This window comes from Lonchura striata, chromosome 8, assembly GCF_050655825.1.
Source record: "Lonchura striata isolate lonStrDom1 chromosome 8, ASM5065582v1, whole genome shotgun sequence".
Taxonomy (NCBI): domain Eukaryota; kingdom Metazoa; phylum Chordata; class Aves; order Passeriformes; family Estrildidae; genus Lonchura; species Lonchura striata.
The window spans coordinates 14856875-14873119 of record NC_140710.1 but is presented as its reverse complement, the minus strand read 5'-3'; the positions used below and the strand labels follow the sequence as shown (position 1 = coordinate 14873119).

At 38.2% G+C, this 16245-nt stretch overlaps 1 protein-coding gene across 1 annotated transcript in view; it reads left to right on the top strand.

The window, feature by feature from the left end:
• Window positions 1-16245, top strand: part of COL24A1 (collagen type XXIV alpha 1 chain) — a 117320-nt gene that overhangs the window by 67011 nt on the left and 34064 nt on the right. The window contains exons 25-31 of the mRNA XM_021526749.3: window positions 5883-5936; window positions 7608-7661; window positions 8512-8565; window positions 9307-9360; window positions 14793-14846; window positions 15110-15154; window positions 15270-15314. Of these exons, the coding sequence (XP_021382424.3) occupies window positions 5883-5936; window positions 7608-7661; window positions 8512-8565; window positions 9307-9360; window positions 14793-14846; window positions 15110-15154; window positions 15270-15314 (360 nt within the window). The remainder of the gene's footprint in view (window positions 1-5882; window positions 5937-7607; window positions 7662-8511; window positions 8566-9306; window positions 9361-14792; window positions 14847-15109; window positions 15155-15269; window positions 15315-16245) is intronic.

Sequence of the window (16245 nt, the reverse complement as noted above, 5' to 3'; positions counted from 1 at the left end):
TGGTGGCATGAGGACATCTCTGGAATCAAACATGCCGCACGTAAAACAAACAAAACCTTCGAAAAACAGAAAAAGTTTGAAAAACAAAGTACAAGAGCAAAGTACAAGTGCTACCAACCACTGGGACAGACTTTGAGATGGAGTCAAACAAAAGGTAGGGAGGGGCACATCTAGTGCATTTTCTGAATAATCTGTCCAAAGAAGAAATTTTGCAATAATAAATCCTCTAAATGCTGAATTCATTGAAAATTATGCCATGACCACATGTGCCTGTCTGTTATTGATACCAAAGGGTTGTACTAATATTTTTCTTCTGCTTCTTTCAATTTGCTTACTTCCCCTGGTATCATCCATCTCCTGTCATTGACTAAAACGTCTGCCACTGCTGTTTGAGGTGCCAAAATAATTATTCCTTTTCTGTAGCAGCTTTCCTAAGTTCTGCTTAATACCTGCTTTGAAGAGTACAGATGGCAACTCTGCACAAGCAGGGAAATTTCAACAGCAGGAGATCGGATTATAACACTTGATTTTTCAGCCTAGTAAGGTGGAGCATGTGCTGAAATACAGCTCTGTCAATAGGCTAGAAGCCACAGCATCCAACATTTCTTAGGTCACATGAAGCTGCTGATTCTTCAGAGCACACTTCTGCCAAAATATTTCTGGATGCTTGTCCACTGTGGAAACAGAGTAGACTAAATTTATAAAATGTTCGCTGTGCTCGTAAGCATAAATGACACACATTTAAGAGTAAATCAGGACTGTGCTTAAAGTCAGACTTCAGACACTATTCCTTAACCAAGTACTACAACAAAAATTGTTTTTCTGGCTGCAGCATATGCTGTGTTTGTTTAAAGATGAAGGGAGGCAGATTGAGGTGGGACTGCTTGGTTCAGCAGAGCTGTGGTAGAATCCAGCAGCTGTTCCTTGCTGCAGGATATTTGGTTAACTGCAGGACCAACAGGTCCAATTGAAGAGGCATTGTTTAAGATAGTGAGAAACAAGGGAACAGCAGACAGAGCAAATGTACACTGCTGATGAGACAAAATCTTTTGGAAGCCATGCCAAAAGAAACAACCCCTTCAGCTACTGAGAAAATTCCCCTTACATTTTGGGGGAGGAAAATCTGACTTTGCTGATATGTGCAACTGGATTTTTTTTCTGCTTAGCTAAGATGCTGTTCAGTGATGGACAGCAAATATTTGAAACTAACTTCAAGCATCTCATACAAATGATATATTTGTTAAAATGTCAGGAATGATTTAAAAAAATAATTTATTGAATTATTCAGAATTCATCTGTGTTTGAAACAATTGTTTTCCAGGATTATTTTAGTTTGATAATGCTAGTCTTTACCCAGGCTGCACCACTTTGAATGACTAAGTGCAAGTTAATTGCTATTTTTCCATGCCAACTCTGTTAAAGAAATTCAACCTGTACACTTCTGAATTAGAAATCCTTGACATTTATACACAATTTGAGACAGAGTAGAAGGGTTGAACTGTCAGATGTACTATGTGCAACTGGTTTCAAAAGGCAGAGTTCATGAACACAAATCCTGGAAAAATAATCTTCAGAAATTACATGTCAGCAAATTTCTCTGGTTGCACATAGTTTTTGAAACAACAAAAGGAAACAGAGCTGAAATAAAAAGTGCTTTGCCATGAAAAAAAAAACTATACAATGCAGAAAAGGAAAACCAGTGATGTTCAGGCTGTTGATGGCAGCTCCAGAGCAGGCTGCAAATGGTCAGTGTGCAGGAGTCTCTGAATGGCAATAAAATACTGCAGGCAGGCCATGTGCCTTGTAGCTGAGATGCCTTTGGGAAGAATTACCATAAAGCAATTACCACATCGTTCAGAGAGGTAAAAATTAGCTGGATTAGGCACCAGGGAGGCATCATTCAGGGAGAATAGAAACTGCAATTCCTTTTGCTTGAAGAAAAGATTATGTGAACTTTAACTGATGCGTTCAGGATGCTCAACAGAAGGAGTTGTTTGAATTAGCCTGAAAAGTCTGGGCTTTAGGGATATACAAAAGAGAATTTTAAACCATAGACCAAAAGATAAGTCAGTTGAGGAAAGCCTTTTTTTTTTTTTTCAAAGTCTGGTGAATGCATGGGACATTGCCAAGGGCTTCCAAAGAAGGAGCTGCTTCAGCTGCTTTCAGAAGGCAGTTGGATAGAGATTATTGTGGGTTCTGTGAAGCACTTAACAGTGAATGGTAATAAAGGTACTTCTGTGTCTTAGGTTGTGCTTCTTGTTTCTACCCTACATGACCTGATGTGCCATAATTCCTGCTGAGACCAATGGAGAAAGAGGTTACAGTAGCTAGAAGTTTGCTTTGTCAAGCTGTTGCTCATTTTCTTGAAGGATTTTTTGCTAGTAGTTATCATTTGGTTTCAGCTGTTTTTCAGGGTTCGTGGTATCTGCAGTTCAGCTCCCAGGGTTTTGTCAGTGAGCACATCCTACCCCCACTTGGTCAGGCAGCTTCCCTTAAATGCAAGCATTCCTCTAGAAGTGCTATCAACAGAATTAACCTGATTTACACTGGAAGCAAAATTTAATCAATTTATTTATTTCTTAAAACTGCTCTTGAGTAGGTGATTGGTGTCAGTACATTTTGCCTTTCAAATATTCAGGTAGTTGAATTTTTGAATCCTTCAAAGAATTGAGTGAAATATCAGCTGCAAGGTACAAATATGGTGCATCTCTGCTCTTATTCACTTTCTCCATTTGGCATAGCAAATCACAGAATTTTCACTCAGATTATCACCTCTGGTTGATTACCAACTAACTTTCTCAACAGACAAAATTAACAGAAAAATGTTATTGTGACAAGATAGCATTTTAAATGTATTATGTCATCTCATTAGATGAATGTTGAATAAAGACATTTGAGAATACTGAACTGTAAATGAAATAGCACTGGATTGGAAAATTTTCAATTATCACAGAAGAACACATTAAAGTACAACCTGGCAGGTAACTGCTGCCATGGGACTGTTTGGAACTAGCTGTATATTCATTTCTCACTACCAGGTTTTTCAATGGATTACTCCATACTTGGGTTTGCATTAGGTGTGCAATGTGTTTTCAATTATTCAACTACAGTCCAGTTTCTAACACAGAGCATATGCCCTAGCAAGATGTTTTCGTCTTCTCAGGCATGTGTTAGTTGTGAGATCTGGTCTCTGATTCATTTTCTACAAAATGCTCCTGTCAAGAAGGTTTCTAAAATGCTGTTATTATGCTGCTGTTGTCACTGGAGACTTTTATACAAGTCCTTGTAAATGAAAGTTGATGACTATTTTTTTAATAAGTTGCTGATTTCTTTTTTTAATCACTTCAGGATTTTTGCTTTACTTTTCTGTTTTCTAATACATTCACTTTTATATTTGGAATCCACCACTGCTCCCCAGAGGATTGAAGGGATGCTGGAAGACATTGATTCAACAGATCTGCTTTGGCCTGTATTCATTTTCTTACATAAGATGGAGAGAGAGGTGAAACCTCAACCCAGTCCTAGTTGCTGGTCTTTATTACAAGCCAGTCCAGATCTGGGATTTTAAGAGACACATGATCTTACAGAAAGTCTGTCAGGAATGATGTAGGGAAAACACCACTTTATGACTAATATGTTGACAGAACAAGATGTTTTGCTCTCTATACTCTCTTTTCACTGAATGCTACTAATGGTTTGAAAATTGAAGATTCTATTCTTAAGTAAGTTTTTGGCTCTCTTGTTGGTGTGCATACCAGCCCTAGCATTTTCTCAGTCTCAGATACTTGACCTCTGCTTTGAATAGAGGGGTGGAAGAGCATTTAGTTAACCTGTAATGAATTTCTTTCCCCTTCATACCTTCTGAAGTCCTTGTTGCTTTTAGCATTTCACAGGCTTCACTTCTAGTCGTCTTGACTATTGTTTTCCTTTCCATAGATACCCAATTCCAGGTATGCCAAGTTTCTTTTACATCTTTTTATCAGCCTTCTTAGTGCTTTTGCCATAAATTTTCTGAACTACTTTGGAGGAATAGCCAATGTATAAGAAATTTTCTATTTAATAGCCAGCTTCTGTCCTCTCTCTGGAGGGTGCCAGAGGCTTGCTCTAATGTGCTAGGAAATGCAGCAGCACATTCACAGTCACTGCTTCCTAGTCATTCCTGCTCTTTCAGCCCAGAGCAACCAAACTGGGAAGAGAGTACTTCTGAATTGAAAAGTGAACTTGATCAGAGGCTGTATATTAAAAGATTCACTGCTGGGGCAAGGCAGAGCTCTCCATCTTTCTGATCAGCATCTTCAGTCCTGTAAACAGCATGGCATTGGCTGGGAGATCAGGAGTGTCTCTGTGCAAAGAGAATAGGTCTGAGTTTCACCTTGGCTCTAATTATGTCTTCTGTTCTTTCTGGAACAAGGGAATCAAAGTGATTAATCTTAAGCATTTTGAAACTGTACCTCCACACCTCTTACCTTGATAAGCAAGAGTACAGGGTAATTCTTTGTCTCACAGATTTCTGCCTGCTACTGTGGCCTACTGTTGGCTCTGGCTGGGAGCTCTCCCTCTCAGAATTCATCACAAAAGTCCCTCATTGCTGCCAGTGACGTCTGGGCCATAGCCTCAGTGCCAGTATCACCAGGACCCATCTTTGGCTGCTGCCAAGGCAAGAGACATCTCGGTTCTGACACATAATACACAAGTTCCCACACATAATATATCAGTCCAGCAGCCACAGAGATGCCTGCTTATCTCTTCAGTTCCTTCCATAAAGTAATTTGTGCCAGTATTCTCAACCTCAAAAGTAGCTGTATCACTGGCTCGTTGCCATATGTTTAAACTGTGAGATTTCCAGCATAGCTAGCAGTCCAAGAGAACAAGTAATCATAAAATCTCTACTTATTTTGCACCTGTTCTGTTAAAGGACTCGAGGCTGAACTGTATTCAGATTGTACAGATAAAGACTGCATTTCAATTATTTCAAAGTAATGCCTTTTTTTTTTTTTTAAATTGCACTTCAATGCCAGCGTAGGGCTACTAATGCTAGTTCCTTCCTGCACACGTAAAGATGGCAATGCCAATGTGTGAATTGCCAAAACTTTCTTTTTTTCCCTTTTTAAAGTGTTACAGAGACAGTGTGTTATATCACTACTGGGAGCTATCACATTTCTGCCATGTTCCACAGGCAGTCGTGCAATGTACTCTGGGCACTTAGTGCTTTTTCCTCAAGCTCATTGTGTCATATTTTTCTCAATTAGAGCCTTGAGCTATAATTTCTTTTTATTTTAGCTTTCGTAATAAAGTAGGTATTATAAGCACTGGGAATAAGGGTTTTAAAAGTACTTCCTCTTCTGTTTCCCATCTCATATGGTTGTACTTGTTCTATCCAGCGGAAGTTTGTGAGGGAACCTCAGGGGATAATTATTTCATTTCTGAATGTCTGAAAAGCTCTGATCCTCTGACTTCAAAGGCATTTGGGGCTACTACTCTTGAAGGGAAAATTCTGAACAACACCTGATTCAATATAATTTTTGTTTTGACTGCATTTTACTTTGTTCCACTGAATTTATTCCCTGTGAAATTTGCGGCCCGATTGAAGCGCTAGCAGAGCAATTATCACCTTTATTTGTATGCTTGTGTTTTAGCAGTGCAAGGTTGGGCTGAGCGGCAGATCTGCATTGGAGGGGCAGTATTGTGCTGCGGTGGCTGCAGTTTCCCCTTGGCAGGAGCTGTTGCAGTGGGTGCTGGGATGCAGGGCTCCTTGGGTGCCCTGGCTGTCCCCGGTGCTCTCTGGGAAGAGCAACTGGGCCCTGCTCTGTTGCTGGAGAGCTGCTGACCATGAGCTAGTATAGACATCATGCAAGTAAAAGTCTGGTTTTTTTTTCATACAGGGATCAGCTGGCTTACCTGGAGAAGCTGGGCCATCTGGAAACCTTGGTGAAAAGGTATAATAATGTATCTGACTATTCAGCAGCTTTGGAAACCATTGAGGAGATAAAGTACTGGTGAGAGATCATTTACTGACCACTGTCAGAGCTAATATTCCTGTAGCTATTTCAGAGCACAGGGAGGTAAAAACTGGTAATCCAAATGTTCTTATTTGAGGTATGTATCTGATATCCTTGATTTTACTTCACAGTTAATTTAGAGCTGATTGATTTTATACCTTTCTTATAACACTTTACTGTACTGCTATTGTTTCAGAGAAACTGGCATGAATTATACTTGTTTTATACAGTACTGGTTTGCACTACTACATAATGAAGACAAAAATAGGTACAACTTGGCTGAATACATTAACTGAATAAAAAAGATGACTTAGTTTTGTCTGCTGTGCAGTAACAGTTGTGTTTGTGAAAGCAAAATCTGGCAGACTCAATGTGACTAGAACAGTACACATAGCTTAAGTGTATTTGACATGGTTTTATTTAGGTGAAGTATTTTAAAACTGAAAAACAGGAAACTTACTGGACTGCATGTCAGCTTCAATTATGATAAAAGCATAATTTTTTGTCAGAATTATGCAGCACCATTTGCATTTCTTTCCTGTAGGGCTGAATTATTTCACCTAGACTGGTGTCTGTTTAGATATTTTATGGAGGAAGTCTTAATGTACTATTAGGAATTCCATTAAAATCTGATTATAATTTATATAATCTGTGAAGGTAAATACATCAGTGGAAAGCCCTGCTTTAGATTTAGACATAATTACATACATAATTTCTTCATAATTACACTTGGCCCAAAAACAGTACCTTGAGATACTGCTGCTAGTTTAGCTAGGAGGAGAAAGGCAATAAAAGACTAATTAATTTATCATCAGCAAATGGAAGGAAGCTTCTTCATTTTTGCAATAATTGTCACTGCTATGCTGTTTCTGTAGAATTTATTGTCTTCCTTTCTTATGGATTAAGTAGTGCAAGGTAACACATGCTATGTGGATTTAAATGATAAGTGTATTTTCAGCATAATTACAGTATGCAATATGAAATGTAGTGTTATTACTATGTCATGTGCACTATTTGTAATAAAAGTGTAATCTTCTGAGGATAATCTACAGCCAAGTCTGATATTTGGGCTGGGAGTGACATGAATGAAAGGTGAAAAGGTGTGGAAGACCAGAAAAACCCTTCCTGCTTCCCCTGCTCAAGTTCCTTCAGCAGCTGTTGAAGGGCTGGCCTTTCTTTTAGAGCTGTGCTTTCCTAACGCATACTGAAGAGGAAGAGAGAGAAAAACAATAATCTTTTTTCTTTGTTTGCTGTCCTGAATTTTATGGATTAAGGAACATACTATAAATATGATGTGCCCAACAGAGAGAAAACATCTTCTAGCAGCTATTCTCAGAGACTGATGTAGTAAACCTCTTGTTCAGTCTTCTAGGAAAAAAGAAGACAGAGAAATTCAGTTTTATCATTTTTTTCAAAAGAAGGATAGGCTTGTAGGAGGAAGGAATGCAGAAATTTAAAAAAAGACAAGTTATAAAAGGGCTCTGCACTGTTTCTGAAGGGCAGTCTCAGCCAATAGTGTGATGCACTGACAGGTGTGCTCAGTGGACATGGAAAAAGGGGAAGAATATTCAATATTCTTTTCTTTTTCTTCTTTCTTTGTTGTTAAAGGGAGAGCGAGGCAGTCCAGGCCCTGTAGGTGCTCCTGGAGAAAAAGGTGTCATGGTAAGTGCTGCATCCTGCTCCCTCTGACACTGCTGTGGCTGGCAGGGCTGGAATCTCCATGGCCTGACACAGAAACTGCAGATCTCGGCCCCAGCATGGTGCAGTGGGTGGGGTTCTTGCCATGGAATATTCTATATTTGCAGTAATTACTGCAATTTTGACATCCTATGAGCAGGGAAGGGTTCAAGTACCCTGAGACTGAAGACCAACTAAATGATCCAGGCAGAGCTAATGATTTTTGAGGTTTTCTGTCCTTCGTTAAATCCCTCTAATTTAGATTTACCTTCAACCAGCTGCTTTTCATCCATTAAAAAAATTCATATTAGGGAGATTAATAAACAAGGATTTATTAATATAGTATCCAGTCTTTTAACTTACTTTTCTTGGTCTGTTATTAATGCTTATTGCCACAGGTAAATCCGGTGTAGCTGTAGCAGAGAGAACCTTTCCCAGCAGTAAATCACTGCAGTCCTCAGACAGGAATTGTTCCTGGCATTTGGTCTTGGCTAGGTCTGCCCACACCAGGATGTGTCCATGTTCTGTTCCCACTGTCACAGCCTTCTCGAGAGGAGTTTGAAATTCATTTAGAGCTCAGCACCCTTTGTTTCAGTAAATCTCTGGCAGCTACTGCCTGTGTTGGAAAGCTTCCTAGGCTGCTTTAATGGTTACTAGGATATATCCAATTAAGCATTTTGTCTTTAAACAAAATTTTGAGAACAAATTTTGTAAAATTAAATATTTTATTAACTTAACTCCAATTATTGAGGTAAGTAACTGGATTTATTACTGTTGCTATAATAACAATTTAGATAAAGCTGTTCTGTCTTTTCTGTGTTTATTTTAATTCTAGGGCTATCCAGGACCTCCAGGAGGCCCTGGACCTGTGGGGCCAGAAGGATTACCTGTAGGTATAGGAGGGTGCTTTGGTTTGACATAAAATAAACTATTTTCAAATTGTCTTTTTGCTTTGGTGAAGCTAAGAATGGTTTCTAGTTTGTGCTGCAATCCATAAAATTGTCATGAAAATGTACCCATCCAGACAGAATCTGTTCACTTGCTCTTTGCCAGGATGATCCATGAGAGAGGGAAAAGTAATTATATGATTTACTCATCCATTTAAAAATCACTCTGTTGAGACAAGTAGGGAAACGGAATTTTGTAAGGATGTTAATAACTGCATATTTTCAAAATTCATTGGTGATTAATACAGTCTAAATAGATTCATTATGTGTTTAGTTTTATTGTTAATAAAAAATAAATTATATTCTAATCCGCTGCATATAGTTGTTATAATTTGTCTACCATGGGTCTTCAATACAGATAAAAACCAAACTTTTTATCAGAAAATATTCGTGCTTATTAGCATAATGTTGCTGAAGTACAAATATCTTCTAAAACTTTTGAGATACTTGAAGTAATGTATTCAACAGTCACATCAGTGTTTTGTAAAAATAATGTTACATAGGGTCTGTTAATTAGATTTTTCTACATAAATTGTACAAACAAATTTAATTGAATTTGAACCATGAGTGAAAGTGATTGATTTGCTTTTCTTGCATTGATTGCTGCTCAAAGTGCATAAGCTTGTAATGTTCAGGACTCTTTGTTTAGAAGACAATGAATAATAAATTTGTTTGACATGTAGGGACCTTCAGGGGCACGAGGACCATCAGGGCCACAGGGACCTAAGGGAAGAAGAGTAAGTACTAATGCTTCTTCATGTTCCTTAGAGCAGAGAGTGGTGTATTGGAAATATGAATCTGAAATATAACCCGTTTACAGCTGCTCCCTTTGTCCTCTGGACTGAACTCATTTGGACTGAAATCAGATAGACTATACTTGTATTTCCATGTAGGAAACAATATGAATCTTCATTTCTCCTCACAGTGAAATGGGCTTTAGCATTGGTCTCAGCTGAGCGCAAAACTAGAACCAAGATGACCACTCAACTGTTTTCTGTACACATAAACATGCAAAAGTTCTCATTTATAACTACCACTGGACTATTTCAATGTTTAAGGACAATTTTCTTTACCTGCATTTAGTTCTTTGGAAATACAATCAAAATCTCTCAAACACAGTTTTGAGGAAGGAAGAAGTATAATCAGAAGATGCTGTGTGCTAGAACCTTGAACCTGCACTTCTTAGATTGGCATTTCCATTTCACTTTTATCAGGGAAACGGAAACCATTTTTTACTTTATACAAAACACTGATCCAAAGCCCACACTAATAAAGTGTCTCTCACCTTACCTACAGTTTGACAGCTTATCCATGTTCCTAAGAGACTTGTACGGCCCATACCAGTGGCTGGACCAGTGTATCTTCACAGCTCTATTTATTCCTGACAACTCTGTCTCTATTATTTTGGCAGCATATCATGGAATACAGTGCTGGTAATTAAAGATCACTCAAAATAAATTCCAAATATCCCAAGCTCTGTGGAAGTCAAATTTTGGAATTGTGGTTTATGCCTTTGCCTCTACCCAGCATGTCTGGGAATGTCTCATGAAAGAGGGTCTCAGAACAGACCCAGGTCCTCAGACTCTGAGAATAGACTCCTACTGAGCCACTGAGAATTTTATCTCAAAATATATATGAAAATATCAGACCAAAGGTGGAATCTCACATAAGGAAAATATCTGAGGTACCCTGAAAACTGGGGTTTGTCATCTCTGGATTCAGAAAGAGAAGTGTCAGAATCCAGAGCTCCTCAAAAAATGCACACCACAGTCAGATACAGAAGTTAAGTGGAAGCATATGGAAATTTGCCTTCATTGTGTATGGAAACAAGAATGGATCCTGTCTTCACAGCTGGAGTCTGTGAGAAGTCTTAGAAGCACTGACCCTCTACTTGTGCACTGTCACAGAATAGAATTCCTTTTCTTCATAAATTCTGGACCTTTCAGCAATGGTTTTGCATCCAAGATTACCCAGCAGCTTACTTCTGTCTGAGAATATCCAGCTGTTCACTCTCCAGTACACCCAGGAGCTCTGGCCAGCTGAAGGCAGGCTGCCTAAAAGTCTGTGGAGTATCTCACCCTTGGGGGATTTTGGGGATTATGCCACTGAGCACAGCACTATCATAGAGCTTCCTCATCTCATGCTTGGGACTTGATGCACTTGGCTAGAATCATGTGAAAATTTTTTTGTATTTTCTGTTTTAATCTCATGAAAACACAGAGGGACAGCACCATTTTGTGCTTCAATGGCAGAATGACACTGAGGGTGAGAATATCAACATGTAAGAAAGAATTTCTTTCCATGGCCAGAGGGAAGAAATGCATTAGTGTGGAAGCCTGGCAGTGTAAGCAGCCATGAAGTCATTGTTGCATGATCTTTCATTGTCTTTGTTTGCGAAGGTGTGAAGTAAACTGCAACATCAGAAACTGCTTTCACTTCATACCATAATCTTGGACTAATACAACTGTAGCTCCTAGTTTGAGAGGAAGAGATTCTGTATCATTGGATTCATTTCATAAGTGAGACCTAAGCAATATTACCTAGAGATGCTAAAATTCTTGGCATTTAGTATTTTTCAGATCGGCATTTGGTATTTTAAAGCTCAAAAGAAATAATTTTTCTGCTCTTCCTTTCCTGGAATGTAGATCGTGAAATTTTGACTTGAAAATGCAGATAAATGACACAGTGAACTGCTGTAAATTTAGGGTCAGGCAGCAGCAACTCATGTCTCTAGCAGCCAGTAGGGTTCTCCCTGTTTTAGTGGCATCTGTACTGGCATGAAGAACCTCAACTGCCTGAGGACATCTGTGCTTTATTTTAATGAGTGATATCTTTCATATTTTCCATATTTCAGGGGATATGGACCTTAAAAAAATGTGTACTTGTGAAACAAGTGTCCAGTGTGCTTGGTGGTACATTGATAGCTGAATGTTTATCTCTCTCAATTGTCTGAAGGAAGTGAAAGTAAATTAATGTAGTTTTCTAATATTCTTCCATGTCAGCCACCAAAAAAGAGAAGTAGTTATATGTTGTGTTTCTGTTCTTTCTGCTCTTCTGGTATTTGAGAGACAGGACAAGAAGGAATAAAAATAGTTAATTTGTGTCTTTTACCTTCTTAGAGGAACTTTTTCTCAGATTATCATCCTAGAGTTTTCAATGTAAAATGTTCCATTTTAGAAACAGAGCTGAACCCATGCCAAAGAAAAAAGCAGTAGCGATCATTTGGCAGCCTCACTCCTCAGCTCTCTGGCAAACTATTTAAATTACAGCAGGCAAATCAAGTATGTCTCTCATTCTGTACTAGCTATAGTAAGAAAGTGTACAATCCAATTCATCTGTGCCAATAAGGAGTCACACCATATTATTTATAGGAATGTTATTGTGTGCTTTCATCAGGATATTAAATTGCCTTCCCCTTGGATTCCTGCCCTTTGTTCTGTGGCGGCTAGAGGAAGGCATGGCCCAGAGGATCATGTTGCTTTCTGTTACTTCGCTTTCAATTCAAAATTGCATAGTAGAAAGTTGGTGTTTTAAATGGTAGACTTTTTTGCTTAACTGTTACTGATCAGATCAGTTGTCATGGGCTGCCAAGGTGAACTCCATTGAAATGGAGATCTGTGTGAGTGCCAGAAAGGTTTTGGTGTGTTAAGTGTATAACATGGATTAAGAATCTTGTGCAGTCCTGTTTCTCAAACTGCAAGCTATGATTGAAATTATGTCAGAAGTGTTGAAAGAATTTATCTGGTAATTCTTAATGATATAAGATAAAACCTAGAAGGCAATTCCTTATTACACCAATCTGTAAAATGGAAACATCCTTTTTCTTCCTTGAATATTTAATCTTGAGATTCTATCCTCTGGTTAATCCTGTGGAGAATGCACAGAGAAATGACAGGTCATATATCTAAAAAGTCTGAGAAAATCTAAAACTATCCTGCAATTGCTTAATTGCTTACTTGCTTTACACTCTGTTTCCTCCTTCCTTTTGCTGCTGTAGGTGGTTCCTCCACAGGTCTTGAACTTCTGTCCTTTCTACCCCCACAGCTGAATGTCCTGTCCTCACTCCGTCTCAATTTCTTCTTGTCCCTTCTCCTCCTGTTCTTTGAGACATTTCAGATCAGGGAACAAAAAACCTGCTAAATCTGCCTCAAATTTTCATCACAACTGGTATCTGTTACAGATAGCAGTCACAGAAAAAAGTGAAGAGCAGCAACCTTAAATTAATTTGATCAAGATGTTTAGCTTTATTTTGAATTATGCTATATAGTAATTCAGCAACTGAGTTACCCAATTGCATAATCTTAACAGGAGTCCCAGGGTAAATGTTTTTATAAACGCCTTCTGCACCTTTGAAACCACCACTAGTGTTTTGTTTCTAATCTCTCAGGGCACTGAAGTCACAGATTTTTTTCCGTAGACTTCAGTATTGTTTGGTTTGGGACCTTTCACACTGAGTGCCATGTGGCAGGTCAGTGTTGTCTTCTGTAGCCTCTTTTCCTCTCTAGCCCAAAAAAATGCCTGTAATTGCTCAGTCCTGGCTTACACCAAAACAAAAAAGGTGGCCAGACTAGCCCAAGGATTGCCTCACAAAAGCTGTGCCCCATACTACAAAGTATTTTATACAGCTCTCCCTGCCTGCCCTTTTTCCTTTTCCTATGGTTTCTGTGTCCCTCTTTGCTGGCCAGAAGTAGCAGTGCTGAAATGGTGACAGATGAGTTCTCGTGGGATATTTCTGGCTTTGACAGGGGTTGTAGTTATAAATCAGCTCACAGGAAAGGCCTGTTCCTGAGAGGTTTTCATTTCAGAAGAAAAGCCTAAACGATTCTGGATACACACTGTTCCTGAATTACCAGTCAGCTATTTTCACTTTTGCTCCAGAGAAAAGTGGATGGGCTCTCACCACGTGTTCCAAGAGAGGTTTTGATACTTATCAGTAAGTCCAAGTCAGAGAGAATAAATTCTGGTATGTTTTTCCTCAAAATATTTAAGAGAGATAGGGAAGTCACAGATATTTTTGGAGGGAAAGTAAACTAAATTAACTCAGATGTGCTTCCAACAATGTCATTTTACAAGCCCCTATTATTATCATTTAGAACAGTCTTATGATTAAAAATCAGTCATGATTGGATGCCCTTCACTATAAACCATGACCCAAGATGTAAGGTTCTCTACAACTCAGAAATTCACCATAGAAATGGAGATTTTTTTCCTCTAGGCACTGCCACAGTAGTGTACTAACTCCTTCTGATGCCAGCCCAGCCCAAATGCCACCAGGAAAGCTGTTATGTCTCCTCCTCCCAATGTACTGCTGTAAAGAGCCTCTCTTGATACTTATCTATCTCTTCCTTTGAAGTGGTCATTAGTTTTAAGTTCTTATTAACTGGTTTTAATTTAATGTTCCATACCTAAACAATTGTGGTTTTTGGAATTATAGAAATAACTTCCTAAGTCAGAATGGGTAAAATATTATTTTCTGTTTTGCTCATGACATAGTTAAGGATTTTTCATTCGCATGTAAGCTAATGGATTTAGATGACCAATCTTAAATAATAAAACTCTGAATGTTTTGGCAATAGGTATTTGCTATATTATGCTACAATAATATAACAGGTTATCTTTGTTCATCTATTGCTTATAAAGATTAATTTACAAAGACATTTTAGTCTAATAATAGAGCACAATAGTTCACAACCATAAATTTCTTCTAATCTTGCCTCAAACTGATTTACTAATGGAAGAATTTTATCTGCTTTTTTTAGAGCCTTACTAGCAAGATTAGTTTTTGCATATACATCTTATAATGTGCACAAAAGCAAGCACTCTGTACATACAGGGATCATCTAAATCCCTCTAAGTTCATGTCTGTTGCATGAGTACAAGGTGGATGAAAAAAAGAGCAGAAAATATCAGACTGCCATCTGGCTCCAACTGAGACACTGAATGTTTTATTTACATACTTTTAAAAAAATCCTTATTCTTAAGTTCATAATTCAATAAACCAGAAACGTTTTTTATTATTTGAAGCTTTATTTCGCACTTGATACACAATGAAAATTGGTTTTCATGCTAACAAAATGTTTCCCCTCTCCTAAAGCTTATGTAAAATCTCCTTAATGACAAGCAAAAATAATGCATAATTAGTATCCCAAATCACTTGTTCAATATTCAGGGGCCAAGAGGTCTCGATGGTCCTCCAGGAGAACTGGGAACAGAAGGTATTAAGGTGAGTGTTTGCATTGCTCAATACTATATAAAACACTGAGGGAGACCATAACAGATAAAAGTAAACAAACAAACAAAAAACTCCAGCCCATCATGGAAGAAGCCAGAGAGTTCCATTTAATCCAAGAGATTGGAAAATTTCTGCCTTTTCCAGGTTCTTTGAGGCATTTCCTGTAGTTACCCAGCATTTAAACTCACAGTAACTGTGTGCAGTTTATCAAGCAAATGTATGTAGAATTCACACATTTTTTTGTTATTTATCAGGGAGAAAGAGGTGATCCAGGAAAGAAAGGAGTTCCTGGACTCATTGTAAGTATTGGAGCCAGTCTTCGTAGTAAACTTTAACAGAATAACTCTGATTTCTGAGCTGTGTTTGGAAATTACTTGAAGCCAGCAATGTTTTTTGATATTTCTCTTTAACCAGGGTAAAGCTGGAAATCCAGGAGAAAGAGGAGAACAGGGTGGACTTGTGAGTATGAAATTCACTACTACTTCTACCAAAAAAAATCCAGAAAATCCCATACTTTGTTTGACACTTGGGTATAAGGAAGCTTATCTATTTCAGAGCAGCTGGAAAACTCTGACAGTTTGCATTTATTCATACAAAGAACCAGGGGCAGAAGTGCAGTTTGAAGGATGAAAGTCTTTGTGACATAGGCGATAATTCTTTGATAGAATTTGGGGTAGGTGTGTGTTACCAGTGTAGGAATAAACGTAGAAGTGTATTAAATTAATTTAATGTATAGGAGAAAATTCCTTCTTTTAGTGCTTTTTTGAATGGAAATCTTATGTGTTCTATTTAAGGCTTCTATTGCAAAGCAGGTGTCAGTCCAAATTGTACTGGATTTTCAACAAAGAGAGAAGCAGAAAAACAAAAACAAAGCAGTAAAGGTGGTGATTTTTTCTGCAGTTGAAACTCAAAATGTTGATTGTCACCATACGTCTCTTGCCTTTTCTGCTCAGATTTAGGAGCTGTTGCCTCTCACGTTTGACACAAGTGTTTTCATTTCCTCTTCATTCACGAGAACTTTTAGATGTATTTATATATGCAGAAATTAATGAAGCAAAGCCTCATTAGGCTGAAACTATGTGTAATAGCACATTTATTGCAAAGTACAGGATACTGATCTATCTCCTAGAGTCCAGTTTCTAGAAGACAGTGTGAGACATAAATGCTATGAGAAAGGTTGAGCAGAGAGAAAAGTGTGCTGTGAACCTTCCTGATAATCTAAAATTCAGGGCAGTTTGGACATACAAACAGCACATGAATCTAAGGAGAATTAAGGATCTAAGGAGAATTACAATGAACTGGTAAATGGTAGTTCAGCTAAGATTCATTTGTGTGTAAAAGAAACTGAGGAAGGACTTATTCAGGACTCCTTCACCTACCTCAGAAGCCA